Source organism: Oryzias melastigma, linkage group LG4 (genome assembly GCF_002922805.2).
Source record: "Oryzias melastigma strain HK-1 linkage group LG4, ASM292280v2, whole genome shotgun sequence".
NCBI classification, from domain to species: Eukaryota; Metazoa; Chordata; class Actinopteri; order Beloniformes; family Adrianichthyidae; genus Oryzias; species Oryzias melastigma.
In genome coordinates this window covers 11,954,621-11,970,173 of record NC_050515.1, presented here as the reverse complement: position 1 = coordinate 11,970,173, position 15,553 = coordinate 11,954,621, and the positions used below count along the sequence as shown (strand labels likewise).

At 39.1% G+C, this 15,553-nt stretch overlaps 2 protein-coding genes across 3 annotated transcripts in view; one reads left to right on the top strand and one right to left on the bottom strand.

The window, feature by feature from the left end:
* rnf13 (ring finger protein 13) overlaps nucleotides 1-8,193 on the top strand; it is a gene marked incomplete at its 5' end in the record, with an annotated part of 43,899 nt that extends 35,706 nt beyond the window's left edge. The window contains 2 exon segments of the mRNA XM_024278131.1: nucleotides 5,872-5,952; nucleotides 6,047-8,193. Coding sequence (XP_024133899.1) covers nucleotides 5,872-5,952; nucleotides 6,047-6,399 — 434 coding nt within the window. The 3' untranslated portion in view covers nucleotides 6,400-8,193.
* On the bottom strand, nucleotides 7,387-13,592 carry pfn2 (profilin 2). 2 transcript variants are annotated; one of them, XM_024278132.2, is made up of 3 exons: nucleotides 13,227-13,592; nucleotides 11,185-11,377; nucleotides 7,387-9,230 (listed from the first exon to the last, which is right to left on the bottom strand). In XM_024278132.2, exons 1-3 carry the CDS (start codon nucleotides 13,353-13,355, stop codon nucleotides 9,133-9,135), a joined length of 420 nt encoding a protein of 139 aa, XP_024133900.1. In that variant the 5' UTR covers nucleotides 13,356-13,592; the 3' UTR covers nucleotides 7,387-9,132. The 2 variants fall into 2 exon arrangements, with proteins under 2 accessions (XP_024133900.1, XP_024133901.1); XM_024278133.2 differs by lacking the exon at nucleotides 7,387-9,230 and adding an exon at nucleotides 9,248-9,622 and having other exon boundaries at nucleotides 13,227-13,591.
* Nucleotides 13,593-15,553: the final 1,961 nt, after the last annotated feature.

The window sequence follows — 15,553 nt, the reverse complement described above, 5'->3', positions numbered from 1 at the left end:
CCGGCTGGATTACTGTAACTCTCCTTATTTTGGAGTTAGCCAGTCGGCCCTCTCACGTCCCCAGCTGGTCCAGAACGCTGCAGCACGGGTTCTGGTTGGAGCGCGTAAGAGGGACAACATCACCCCCATCCTGGCTACCCTTCACTGGCTGCCTGTGAATTTTAGAATTCATTTTAAGATTCTTTTATTTGTTTTTAAATCTTTAAACAACACCGCCGTACCTCTCTGAGCTTCTCCGTCCCTACACCCCGACCCGGAGCCTCAGGTCAGCTGATCAGCTTCTCCTGGAGGTACCGTGGTCTAAGAGGAAGCTCAGGGCGGAACGAGCATTTTCAATCTGTGCACCGAAGCTGTGGAACGCTTTACCACTGAGCATTCGGCAGGCATCCTCACTGTCCATTTTTAAAAAACTTCTTAAAACCCATTTTTACCGCCAGGCATTTGACACTGTATGAGACTCTGCTCTGCTGGTGTGTTTTATTGTTTATTGTTTTTATCTTTGTTTTTATGTCCTTTATGTAATGTAATTTATTTCTATTTTATCTGTTTTTAACTTTTTAGTTGTGATTTTATTGTTCCTTGAACTTTTAATGTGCGGCGCCTTGTTTGACCAAGGTCATTTTAAGGCGCCATACAAATTTAATAAACTTAAACTTAAACTTAATTAATTATTTGTGTGCAAACGTAGTTCAGCGTTTCACTTTTGTTTTCCACTGAAACCGTAGCATTTTATGGCACTTTATTTCCTCAATACTTTTAAAACCTTATTGGTTAAGGCACATTCATTCTGTTTTTTTTTTTTTTTTTATATTGAAAAATATTTTGTGGTGGAAATCAGACAGTATTGACTGTTCACTTTGAAAAACAAATATTTCTTAATTTACCAAAAGAAAAGGAGCATGATATAGTGGGTAAAGCAACTTGTATATGAGATGCAGCAGCAGTGCTAAGCATTATAGTCATTTAATAAAATGAACTTTTACCATTTTATTAACATGAAAGGTGCTTTAATATTCAAGAAGAGATTTTTTTTTCTAAGTCATACTCTTAAAACAAAATTGTGAAAAATTGTTCAGAAAAAAATCCAGGAATTTCGAGAAGAAAAAAAACGCAGTTTCGCAATAACACTGTTTCCATTAAATCATAATTATGCGAATAAACACAAATTAACTAACGCAATAAGTCATTAAAACACGGCGATGGATAAAACAAGTATGTTTTTAAAATTTGATTCACTAAAAGTTAGCGTTTGGGTGACGTCACAGCAGTCTGGCATGCACCCCGCACACGTGCAGTGCAGCTAGTCCACAGATGTACGTCAGAAAGGCCTGTTCAGCGGTATTATAAAAATAAATAAATAAAAAATAAATAAACTTGATCTCAACATCATTTGTGTCTCCTATGCATTGTAAATGATATACAGGCAAAGCTTCTATGTAGCGGTGAGGCAAAGACTTGATGGTAGCCTCTTCCACACGAAATGGAGGGCATTTATTATATAAACAAATTTTTGGACAATAGTTGAGCATTGACTTTGACAAAAAAAAAGGCAGCGGACGCAAATGTGGCGCATGAATCACATTCAGTATAAGTGCAGCATTGTGTTTTTCTCCCAAAGGTGCGACTTGTACTCTGGAAAATGGTGATATTTGTTTCTTCCTAAAGCTTCAAAAAGTCACTTCATTTGCTGTTAAAACTGATCAACAGCTTTGGATTTTTTCTGCGGCTGGTATGCTGAGCATTTCAGACCAGTATCATGTGATGTTTACTGCAATCATGGAGTTGTTTCAGGAAGATGTTTGTTGGCCTGTCAGCCGGTCCCTCCTCTGCTGCTGTGCTGGCAGGATGCCTTTCTGCTGATGACTGCATCTGCCCACATTCTCCTTTTTTTTTTCTCATTTCCTCTTCACACATTTTCCTGCCGCATTTGTTCACCGAGTTTCAGATTTATTACAAAAGGAAGTGAAATGTTTGGTCTCTTTTCTGTAAAATAAACTTGTTTGGTAATGGAGTCCACAGGTTTTCGTGACGGGAAGACAAACACGCCGTCTGTCTGTAAGAGTAGTGCACAATGCCTTTATGAAAACCACAGTACCCGTGTAATTAGTGCACAATGTCAGTCTGAGCGTCAGCCTGCAACATAAGATCTGTGTCCATGTAAAGGATTACGCAACAGCAGCTGCTGTTAGCTTGACTCTTGCTCTGGTTGTGGCACAGAGCTCCTCGTCATCCTCACCTGTGTGACCTTTGACCCTTCAGACTGGGAATTTTACAGAGTCAAGGGAAGAACAAACCATCTGAGGACACAAGATCCTTTAGTCTCTGACCCCCTCCCTGAATGTGATGACTCATTCAATCCACTAAAGCTTTACAAAGACAAGATGGAGAGCAGAGCACACGCACTTGGAGCAGCTACTTTGTGTCTGGCCTGAGTGTGTGAAGCGTGCAGATGTCAGCACTGAGGAGCGGCTTGTCCTTTCTGTTGGGGCGCAGTAGGGCCGCCACAAACGGTTGTTTCAGTGGTCGACTAATCATTGATTATTTTTTCGATTAGTCGACATCTTAACCCACTGGTCCGCAAACTTTTCTTATGAGGGCCACATCACTGTTTTTTTCTGTAATGTGAGGCCGGGGTGAGTTTGTAGGCTAACAGAACAGCCTAAACGTGAACATGTATGGTTTTACAGAAAGCTACGCATACCCAAATTAAGAAATAATAATAATAATTTCTGTAATAATTACAGAAAGAAATAATACTAAAACATTTTTAAAACCATAAAGCATTAACTGCAATAATGCTAGTGTAAATGCTGTAAGTTGGATGTAGCCGGTGAAGATGCTAGTGCTGATAGCAGAAGATGCTTAAATTGATAGCTAAAAAACACTGAAGCTGATAGCTGAAAACCCTGAAGCTGATAGCTAGCTAAAATATTAGCGAAGTGCCATGTTAACCTGAAAAACTCAAACAATTCTAAATTAGCCAACAGAGCTAGCATGTAGCTGAAATATTAGCTAAACTTCAAAATAGCCAAAAAACTGAAAAAAAGCCTAAATTAGCCAAAACAACTAGCATGTAGCTGTAATATCAGCTAAACTTCAAAATAGCCAAAAAACTGAAAAAAGCTTAAATTAGCCAAAACAGCTAGCATATAGCTGAAATATTAGATAAATGCTAAATTAACCTAAAAAACTGGAAAAATGTCTTATTTAGCTAAAACAGTTAGCTTAAAGCTAAAATATTAGCTAAACTCCAAATTCGCCCTAAAAAAATAAAAAAAATAAGCCTAAATAAGTCAAAATAGCTAGCATGTTGCAGAAATATTAGCTAAAGCTCCAAATACCCCTGAAATCCTTAGTAACTCCCAAAACAGTTATAAAAGCTAGCATTGAAGGAGCTGAATAGTTTGATAGCTGATAGCACTACTGTGCATGTGTCAAAGACAATGGCTTTTCAAAGCGTACACCCTAGTTTTGAGATGTAAAAAAAATGTATCAACTATTAAATTAGTCATTGACTATTTCAATTAAAGCAGCCCTGTGGTGCAGATGGTAGAAACTGTTCACATCCTTTTTTTGTTTTGTTTTGAGTTTTTTTTTTTGTCTTTCGACTGGCTTCCCCTGACAAACCTTTCTTGCTGACGTCGGCTCGGCTGCGTTTTTGTCATCGCTCATCTGAAGTTCAGTAGGACATGCTGGCTCCTCTGAGAGCCGGGAAGGCTGGCAGGCCGGACGATTAATGAAACTCTTGACTGTGCCACTGGCCCCAAAATGTGAATGAAAGGGATGCCCAGTATTAGAAATGTTGCCAGTCATGAATTCTAGTTCACCTACATTTTTTTTTTCACTCAAGTAAATGTAAAAATATCCATAAAGGCATGTGGTCTTGATGATATTGATTGGCGAAATGTCTGTTCTGGCTGGAGCAGTCTGTAAATGATTTACTGTCCATGTACCAGATTCTTTTAAATTACCTTTCCAGAAAAGGGTTTCGTAACATGCAGGAAGGAAAGCCTGCTTTATCATCACCTCATAGCTCAGAAATCCACCAGATACTTTCCGTCTCCTCATCTTAGAATAGCTCAGTTGTTGCCACAGTGCAGCATTTCCTGAGTGGATTCTGGATGCATGCCTGCGTAGATGCATGCTTTTCCCGCTCTCCACCTCTGTTGGTGAGCGCCGGCTATGGAGGAGGGTTCAGTGAAATGAGGTGAGGAAGTACAAAGAGCTGAAACTGGATGCAGGAAGAAAGAGCAGAGCTTGATTTCCTGGAGATCCAGCTGCTGCCGCTTGGAAAAGGAGGAGGGGGTTAGGCGACCATGGATGTGACTCCCCTTCCTTATATGGTGACATGCAGCCTTGGCACAAACACAGAAAGTTCATACTCCTAAAGCTCAGAGCAGGCCTCCTCCCTCTTCAGGACCCGACACGAAAAAGATGCAAAGGAGAGAGAAAAATCCAGTGGAATTTTAGAAAGACTACGGTGCCACATTCTACGGAAGAAGAATTTGCACCTTTCCAGGAAACGCGAATATTTGCACTCCGCTGCCTCTAATGCGATGATTGGTCTGTGCGCGTGAGTTCAGGGACATATTTGGACAAAGAATTGAAGGAAATTCAACTTGTCAAGCAGATGGAGTCCCTAATTGTTTCCACACCTCATGGAGCAAACTCACTGTCATCATCACACATGAATAGAAAACAATCAGCACAAACGTCGACAGCAAATGTACCAAATAAGAATCTTTCAGATTATCCAAGATCGGTGACACTTTTAAAAATCTGAATGCCTTTCAAGCTGGAAAATCTGCATTTTATGTTTGCAGAATAACCCAAACTCATGTCACTATTCTAAAATCAGCCTGTAAGATTTTAACTCAGTAATTCAGTGACCAAACATGCAGGGTAAAAGGTTACAGGGGCCCGTTTCAAGAAGCAGGTTTTGTTTAAACTCTGAGTTTGTGAACTCTGAGTTAAGGAAAACTCTGAGTTTCTGGTTTCAGAAACGTTGGTAACTTAAGCCCGTGAAAGTGAATTAAACCAAACCCGTTTCACAAAGCGGGGTAAGCCGAAGTCAGAGTTAGTCACTATGGCAACTAACTCTGTGAACCTAACCTGGAGCAGGTGTCCTTCAGGAAAGCCAGAGTTTCCTGCGGTCTCCGCCCATTCTTAAAGTAAAGGGAGTTCAAATAAGACTTCCTCATTCAAATTTTTAGATACTGCACATTTCTGCCACGCTGAAACAAAAACTGCATTTCCATGCATAGAGAATCCCGTAGACGAGGAGGCTGGATAAATCCGGAGGGAATGTCATTTACGTCGGGAGATTATTGTGAGGCCACGAGTCAATTGCCTGGTGAAGAGTAGTAGACATTAAAATGAGCTTTTAATTTAGATAAAAACATGGTCATTCATGCAAATATGGAGATTCCTTGTTAAATTATTGACAGATCAAAAACCATTCCTTACTTAACAAGTGACAAAAATGACCTTTCTGACATTATTTAGTACTTATCCTGAATTGAAATGATTAAAATGTAGATATACGCATTAACTCTGGCAGCTATTTTCTCCCACGCCAACTTTCTGTTTCGCCGCTGCATCCGTTAGTCTTTTTTTTTTCGGAAAATGTGCTCGTAGTCAGCATATGCTTGTAGGAACACATCAATTTTTGTCCCCATGAAGTATGATGCTCTATTGACGTTTGTTCCTGTTGCCATTGTGAATCATAATGTCTTTGCTTCATTGCACAGGGCTTGCGACGTTCGCACCTGACTCTGAGTTTATGAACTCTGAGTCTGTCAACTCTGAATTTGTTAAACCTGCTTCTTGAAACGTGCCCCAGGTGAATTTCTTTTTATGTTTTTGATGTAGGAGACAGCTATGATGTCTGTGCCATCTGCCTGGATGAATATGAAGAAGGAGACAAACTCAGAGTCTTGCCTTGTTCACACGGTGAGTCTTCCATTTCGGAAAACGTAAAACAAAAAGGATTCTAGATTTAAGTTTAAAACTTGTTGTCTCCACTCCTTGACTCTTTGTCTTGTAGCTTATCACAGCAAGTGTGTGGACCCCTGGCTGACCAAAACTAAGAAGACGTGTCCGGTGTGCAAGCAGAAGGTGGTCCCTTCACAGGGCGACTCCGATTCAGAGGAGGAGAGCAGTCCCGAAGACAATGAGGAGGTGTCTGAGAGCACGCCGCTGCTGCGCTCACTGGCCTCCACCAGCGCTCACTCTTTCGGGACCATGTCGAGCGCGTCGCACACGGAGCAGGACTCCTCCGAGTACGAGGACGAGGAGCTGGACAGCAGCGACAGCGAGGAGGTTACCTTAGAGACTGTGGTGGTACAGATGCAGCAGCCATGCTGCGAAAGCCACGATCAGGATCTGCCTCGAGCTTGACTGACATGCTTGAAAGTTACTGAGCCCCCACCAACCTGAAGACTTTTGCTGGAGCCATTCATCCTGCCCATCACCGCTTACAATACAGTAGTATTGTAATTGCATCTTTAGGATTTCAAATAACCATTTTTGTGTTTACATGATTACTACTTTGTGCGTGGTCCTTCATGTTCAGGCTGCTGAGGCAACACTGGCTTTGGATCAGACTGAAGCAGCATCTAGAGCCACAGCAATATTATGCCAATTTGTGAAACATTTCAAGGAGTTTTTGTGCTCCTGCGTTTTGTGCCACTGCTCATCTGTTACATTGATTCACATGTAAAACCGAAAAAAAAAAACTTTTTTTTTTTTAAATAAAGGTTGAAACAATTACAACTTATGAATTTAACATGTTGCATGTGGGTAAACTGATAGTTACCGGTCAGGTAACTTCCAATACTCAATTTGGTGCACTGAATTTCTGGGAAATATTTCTTTTTGTAATTAAAAAGCCTCATTTGGCCTGATGATTTTGTCTGTCCTGTTCATGAATGCCATGCTTATAAGCTTGCTTCAATAAAACAATTGATTTGCCCACAAACTGATCAAAACCTTACTTTGACAAATCACATTTTAATTCAGCATCAAGATTGTTTTTCTAAATATTTCAGTTTTCTTATGATAGTGGTTTAAATTTTAATTTCACCTACACTGTCAGTATATTTTATTCTAACAGAGTACTTTCTATAAAAGTAACTTTTTGCTAATTTGAACCAGATGTCTCAAATGTGTTTTTCTTCCCACTGCTTAGTCATTTACCTCAAAACATCAGGCAATTTATAATAAAACTGCTAACATGCTATTTTTCAACCCAGCTCTTCAAACAACACAGACATGTAAAACTTCAAATATTTTGAGAAATGTATACTTTATTCCGTTTGTTTAAAATTCCACCCCAGAAGCATTTTTGTACATAGACGGAGCTCAGGTTAAGAACCGACAGTAGAATGGTTTCTTGTTGGAATAAATTTATTTGATCTGTCTGTAAACAAGGTGATAAATCAATTTATGGCATTTGCTTGATGCATATGAAACCAGATGCATTAAAGACTGTATCCCAGATGTAAGAAAAAAAATGGTGAGTAAAGAGAATGAACAAAAGAGAAACAGGACTTTTTGTCATTTAAATGAGTACATATGTCCCAAAGGCCTAAACAGTGGAGCAGAAGCTAGAACAAAGTAAAAGTACAGATGAATCAACTTTGTAGTGAAGAGTGGGTGAAAGTAATCCCACAACAGATCTTTACAATATGGCACAGGATACACAAGTTCTGCAATTATACTTCAACAACCATGAGTGTCTTTGTTTGGACTAATCCAGCGAGTGTGGGCTCTACTTTTAGGTTAGTTTTCAGCTGGACGTTACAGTTAGCAGTACTGAGCATGGACAGACCATGTGACAAAAAGCTCAGCTGACTATAAAGTAGAAGGCAATTTATTCCACAGTTATGTAGTTGTCAACACAGCGAGGGTTTGTACAAATGCAATCATTTTTCTAAACTATAAAGACAACATTTTTCAACTTCCCTCACCCTTTACCTACCCCGTAGGCTGATCGTTTTAACCATTCAATTCTTGTTTGTACCACATCCTTCAGCAGGAATTAGTCCTGATCTAGAGCAATTGTATAAACACACAACTGTGACTACACTTGGTCCTATAAAGAAAGGAAATGGTATTTATTTTGTGGACAACATAGTTGTGTGCAGGGATTATTTATCAAAAAAAATGGCAGCTTTAAAAAAAAAAAAAAAAGTGGCAAACAATAGTTGTAAGTGCCTGAGCGATAGAAACTGTGGAATGTCCATGGGTTTGTGTACTGATGATGCTGAAGAGGGGGCGTGGATGTCAGCATGTCCATGATGCGAGTTAATCAAAGTCAACTCCCCTTAAAAAGCTCTACAAAAAAAAGGTGCATGCTGGGTAGTGTTTGATGAAAGGTTGCAGTGAGGTTTGTCGTGGATGAAGAAACAATTTGGCTTGGGATGCTAGTGGTCTAAGACAGTGTTTCCCAACCCTGGTCATCAAGGCACACTGTCCAGCATTTTTTAATCCAACCCTGCTCAAACACACCTGCCTCTGATGACCATCATTGTCAGGCTTCTGCTGAGTCTGATGATGAGCTGAATCAGGTGTGCATAAGCAGAGCAACATGGAAAACAGTGTGCAGGACAGTGTGCCCTGAGGACCAGGGTTGGGAAACGCTGGTCTAAGATATGTAGTCTTCCCTTCTGGATGAGAGTAGGAAGACGTGTTAAGTACTCTAAAAGCATTGGCTGCTCAGATAGGGAGTGTCAGATGATCAAGTGAAAGCTGAAAAATATTGAAAAAAAGGAAGATGTACTTCAATTTGACACTATAGCCTTCATTACCAAGTGTTCTGCAATGGTCTTTTTTGCTGGTCTTCATTGGTACAGGTAAAGATTTTCATGACATCATTTTTGTTTTAGACATGCTAATTTCTGCTATGGATCAACTTAAGAGTGCCCAAAGGTTTTCTTTCTTTCAGAAATCAAAAGCGCAAAGTTTTGAGGCAAAAACAGAATTTAAGGAATATAATAACAATCAGGAATAACTGAAAGGGTTGAAGAGGAGGGAAGGGTGGAAAAAAAGGACTACAAACTAGGTCTGGAAGTAGTGTGAATGCAACAGGGTGGCAAGGGTGAACTGTTAAGTAGTTGGGTACTGGCTGCTTTAGTATCCAACGTCCCTCAGGTACTTTGCCATCGAAAATGCTATCTTGTTGAGCTTTCCTCCATGGACACCTTCCTTCCCCATGACAAGAACCAATGCTGGAGTACACAAAAAGAAAAAAAAGAAGAAATGAACAGATGTGATGATGACAGGGATGGTAAAGAAAACAGTTCCACCATGGCTAAGCATGGGGCTACATAGTTGGGACGGAGCATTGTAACTGCAGTAAGAAACACTCCTGGGATTCTAGATTTGCGGGTTGAGTGAGAATCTGGGCATTGCCAGTAACTTTTTGCTGTTGTTGGGTTTTTCCTTTTCAAAATAATTTCATGAATTATTGTCTTAGTTTTTATTTCCCCTCTCCTACTACATCCCATAACGCTGCATCTGAATTAAAAACCTGAATCCCTCAAGTATTTTGCCATCAAGTATGCCTTCTTATTCAATCCGCCTCCATGGACCCCTTCTTTGCCCATTACCAAGACCAAGACTGAAAGACAAGAGAGAAGGGACATTAAGAGGGGGTGCTGAGATCAAACGTGAAAAGGGAAGAGCAACAAGAAGAGGCAGCCAACACAAAAAGAAACAAAGCGACAAAGGAGAATTAAAAAAATAATAGACTGCTGTCTTGGATTAAAAGATGCAAGCCTTCATTTTCTCGTCCCTGCTGCTGGTGACACAAGACATGGCCCACTGCAATTTACACAGCAAGTAGACAGGGAAGTATCACATACAGAGCATGCAAAGCTGTTAAGTGAACACTAGTGTTGATTAAGACAAGCAGACAGACAAAAGTTTTGAGCCAATTCAACATAAAATGCCATACATTTAGAACTCCCCTTTTCATTGATTTTAATCACATAACATTAAGTTTATTCAAACTTTAGACACTGCATAAAATGTATAATTTCTCTATTGTACTTTAAGTGTACCTCAATACATACAATCAATGTTTCTGTTCACAGAAAAAACTCATGTCTATTATTCTATTAAGACAATTTAAACTAAAACTACAGATTATCAATGTTTTATGCCACTTTATCAGTCTCTGCTGTTTTTTTTTTTTTAATCTCTACAGTTTAACATTTATAAAATAAATTCCTGTCTGTTACCAACACAACCCTTATTCTGTTAAAACGCTTCTATCTGCCAAATGCATCACCTTAGCAGCTAAAGACCAGAAAATGAAATCCATAGATCACAATTGAAGCATTAACCATGCTTGTCCTGCTGCAGGTACCCATCCTCAATACAAAGGAGAGTCAAAGAACAAGTGCAGGGTAAGAAACTCATGAGACACACAGTGATATTAAACAGGAAAGAGACAGACATGCAGAAACGTGTGGCCCATGAGTGAAAAATAGAAATCTGGTTTTCCCCAGCACCATCACCAAGAGGCTAGGTTCATTGGGAAGTGTGAGTAAGGACAGGGCGTGGAGCCTCACTCACACAGTTAAATGTTGCCTTTGATTTTTTGTAATGCATCATTTCAGTAAAATTTGAGGAAATTGTTTTATACTTCAGATTCTACCAATATTGTTTTCCTAAAAGAGAAAAGTCATTAGATTTTACAAAAAGGAAATAAGATTTTTTTTTATCAAGATATTATGGGTTTATAAACATAAAAGACTATATAAAATTGCATGCACTACCATCTTAATATATATTTCAGCTGAAAGCACTAAAATTTTGAGTTTCGGTAAAATCGATTATTTCACAAAAAACTTTACCATACTGGTTCAGAATCCTGCATCTTCAGTTTTAAGCAATTTGTCACTATTTTTAATACAATATATATGTATTTACTGCAGTGGAATATTTTAAAAGCAACTACAAATTCAATTTTGTTCAACTTGTCTACTGATGTTAAAGAGAAAAAAGAAAGAACTTCCATTATGATAAATCAATGATATATTGAGGAAAGGTGCTTTTGACAGCTTTAACACATACACTTAAGAATACAACAATAAAAAGAAAATTGATAAATAGCACTACATGGAAACAAAAACTAGCATTTAAAATGCAAACATTTGCACAACCAGTGTATCTCACCTTGTTTTGCTTGGCCTATGGAAACATTGTATGTTGGCTCCCCTCCTTGACTCTTTGTCCTGATGTCCATTGTCCACTCACCATCAATGCAGAGGCTGTCTCTGATTACTGAGCACTTCTTACCGCCTAAGGTCAGCCCATTTGTGAAAAATGTTGACCGGTCCTGTCCTATTAACACCTCGATTTCCACAGGCTATAGAGAGCAGCAGAAAAAGGGAGGAAAATCGAAATATTAGCTTATTTTAACAAATTAGGGTGCATGGTTATAATAAATAAAATATAAGATTTAAATTAGAAAAAAATGTCCCTAAATCATTATTGAAATGCACTTCATTCTACTTTCGTAAACCAAAGTGATCAGATTTCATTTATGACAAAAACAGGAATAATAAGAGAAACCTTCATATACAACAATCTGGTTATTGTACAAAAATAAATCACGACCATTGACATGTTGGGTAAAACTATAAAGCTTTGAATAGTTCAATCCAAAATGAGAAAAACGTATGGGATTTATTTTAATGAGACGCCAAATTACTCAAGCGATCTAAGCATCGTTTGTTTTTAAATGGAACTTAGCGTTTATCATGGAATTTTCTCTAAACCACTCGAGGCAAAGGCGGTGCCCCTTCGCTTCAGAAATGCACAGTCATCGTACACATAAAAGCATTCAGGAAAAACGGAGAACTCCAAATCATGATAAAACGTTAGCATGACAGCTAGCTTCATGTTAGCCGTGACATCCTTCCAATGCTTCGTTTCTTCACCCAAGCAAAACTAATCGACGTTTTTATTATTTTGTCAACTTCCTTACATACATATACATATACATATATATATATATATATTAAAAATAGCCTAATATAACTACAAGTCAACAGTTCGGGAAAATGTCATTCTAAAAATGTCGCGTGCGGTCAAAAACGTATAAAATAGTCACTGGATGGTGTTGGACTGAAAACCCTGAACGCCTCACAGGTTGAAGAACACATTATTTCCCTTTACTGAATTAAAATGTTTGCGAGTACTAGTAGACCCCCCCGCCCCCCAAAAAAAGTCTCAGCCTTCAGTAAAAACGTGGTTTTCTAGACTTGAAAGCTAGCACATCGGAAATCTTCAAATCGAAGCGTAAATACAATCAAACCTGAGTTTTGCAACTGCGCGTGTTCCGTTTCGACAAATTACATGTGTGAAAAAATTGCGGAGATTTTTTTGCGGCGAAAAATCAGACAAAATACAAGTATCGAGAAAATTCCACACTACAGATTAAAGGCGAAACAAAACCTTTATACCACCCAGACGATTCGAGGGCTTTATTATTATTATTATTATTATTCACTAATAAAACATTTGACAATGACGACTGTGCTGCGGTGAGGACGGCAGCACGCGATTAGGTTTCATTGGAAAAGGGAGCAAATAAGAAACTGGGAGTGTTACCCGCCACCTTGGAGCAAAATGGGCGGTAGCGTGATTACAGAAGGCGAGTAAGAAAAAATGACCAACGGAAAGCAAGCACGTCAAGCGCGCATGCGAAGACCGTTAGCTTCGCGCGTTTAGCATTAGCTTGCCAACGGGAATGGCCGGCCCCGCTTAGTTACAGCCAAAATGAGTCCTCGTGACCCTGTGGTTTTACTCAGTGTTAAAAATATATAGTTTTTGAATAATAAACGCATCGTAGATATTTTATGGCACTGGGTAAAATGTCTTCAAATCGCGCGTGGTCCCTGACCGGTACCACAAGCGAGACATCGCCTGCTAACTTAGCTGAGCTAGTCACTTCAACACTAGCCCCGGCTAACTTCTATTTATTAAGACTTTTTTCATTAACGAAGGCAGCCAGGACGTGTTGAGGCAGACGGACAACTAAGAGCGAAAAAAGCATACCGACCGACTACATGTATGCGAGACCACCGGCTACCATGTGAACTGCAGCCACGGAAGAAGGCCTGGCTGTGCAGAAAAGCGTGCGGTGCAGGCATGATGAACGAACGTTTCCCGGGACATCATTTGACACACAGTTAATCGAAAGGCACACTAACCGTAATGTTGGCAAACGTGCCACCAGGATGCGAAGCCCAGACGTATTTTGAGTCCGTATACCCAACAATGGCCGCGTCCTGGCAGCTGCCATCAGCCATCAGGTTTTCCACGTAGCTAGTCCAGGACATGTTTGTGAAATTGCTACTACAAGATTAAAATGGACGCTAGAAGAATCCGAATCGCCCCTTGAACGGCAAAAAGAAACTGCGAAGAGAGTGACTTTCCGGCTGTTAATGGGCCTCCAGCAATCAAGACCCTGCCCAACTCGTTCACGTCCCGGCTTTCTTCTAGTCTAGGCAACGAAAAGAAGCCGCTACAATCAGACAGGCGCTTGGGTGTAGTCCTCTCTAAATCACTCCGCCTAGGTCATAATTCGCCTTTCTCCATGACTGCAGCATATACTGAACGGCGGAGGAATACAACAGCTGATCTCAAAGGCAATAAGTTAGACGACCTTTTTCTCCATTATTAACAAGTTTTAAACCTTTAAAACTTTATTTATATCTATATTTTGTGTTCAGCTAAGCAACATTCGCTACTTTTAAGCCATAAAATAGAAACTCTGTGCATTATAGAGCTGGAGTATGTTTTACTGTGTTGTAGTGAGGATTTGTTGGGTACAGTAATAAAAACCATTATTTTTAAACCATTATTCACACACAACAAATGTCAGTGATCACATACTTCTCGCTCTGTACTCAATATGCCATTAAAAATTAACCAAACTTCTGAATAACACAAATATCTCCTGCTATGTAGCCACATAGAGCTGGAAACACATGTAAAATTTTACATTAGAGATGTATCTACTGAAATGAAAAGTAAAGTGAAGGTGGTTTTGTTCTGTGACATTTTTGTTAATTCAGAATTAATGCCTTCAGGCAGATGATCGCTTTCATGTTTATCCGTAAACTTCAATGGAATTCTTTCCCTCTCCGCTTGCAAGGAATGAGCTCAGAAAAAGTTATTCATCCACCATGATAACGTTATGAGGCTGTCAACTGAATATCTATGGCCTGCTCCGTCCTTGGATGGCTGCAGTTTGTGGTGTGTTTTGCTCTTGTGAGACAAAATAGGGCATTTTGTTTTGGCAGAAATGAGGGTGTGAATGAGTGACGCACTGAAAATGAGGAAATTTTTACAGTTCCTTATATGTTCCTTGTCTCCTATAACCTTTAAACGCCGAAGAAGGAGAGTTTATACGGATCAGAAAGAATGTGGTCCTACAACAGATTGGCAACCTGTCTAAAGTGAGCCCCACCTTTTGCCCAACAGTAGCCGTGTTAGAGTCCAACAATCCTTTGACCCCATATGGGGTAAAACAGGTTAAGAAAATTGATAAACGAATGAAAAATGTGATAGAAATGTTATGCTTTCTAAATATTTACAAACAAACATGTCTTTACAAAACAACTCCTTGTAAGACAAAATGGAGAAAAAAGGCATTTAATGTGCATATTTTCCATAGACTGTATATAAAATAACTGTTTTTACAGTCTATGATATTTTCATATTGAACTCTTAAGTACCTGAAATAGTCATTTAAAGTTACACCACAGTTTACATGAAAGCGTAGAAGGATAAACCAAATTTGTTTAAAAACGTCCTGCCCTCAAGTTCCACTCCAACTATATATATATATTTTAATTGTAACATTGTGGTCTTTTGATTATAATTATGCGTATTTTAGCCAAAATAAAAAAAACCTGTGTAATTATGAATGAATGAAATGGTTTATTTCAAGCAATCAGGTAATAATACATAAAATAGCTTCTTAACTTTTAAGTTTGTTTGTAATTTCTTTCTGGGTTGTGGGCGGGGCTGTAGGCACGGACATTAGCCTCAGCTAATTTCCCATCAGCTAATTTCCCATCAGCCTTCTGTTTACACTCTCTCCTGCTATCTTATTGCTGGGCGATACACAGCATTTGGGTGTTGGTCCTATCAATATCGCTGATATCAATGCCAAAATCTATATTTCTCTTAATTGCGGTTGATGGGCCATGAACCTCAAAATCTCAGTTGTTTTTAATGGCCTTGAATGGTTTTTTGTACATTTCCCTTTTTAAACTACTTAATAAATATAACAGAATCAGGACAATATTTTAAATTAAATTGAAAATTGTTGTTTATTAAAATAAAAACTTCTTGAATCGAAATAAGAGTGAAAATGTCAGTTTCAATCCAATACCAACTGGAGATTGATATTTTGGATTGATCCGCCCTGCTCTAGCTTATAGCATCTCACAAGCCCAAGCAAACATTTGTGTACCAAAAAAGAATGGTGAGCGAAATCAGAGCTGTACAGTTTCGACAGCCTACTTGT

Excerpts from the sequence above, each read along its gene's own strand:
- pfn2 (XM_024278132.2), bottom strand. The coding sequence starts at position 13,355 with ATGTCCTGGACTAGCTACGTGGAAAACCTGATGGCTGATGGCAGCTGC. Across the intron at positions 11,378-13,226 it reads GCACGTTTGCCAACATTACG|CCTGTGGAAATCGAGGTGTT; the intron begins GTTAGTGTGCCT and ends TGCTCTCTATAG. Across the intron at positions 9,231-11,184 it reads CATAGGCCAAGCAAAACAAG|CATTGGTTCTTGTCATGGGG; the intron begins GTGAGATACACT and ends TGTGTACTCCAG.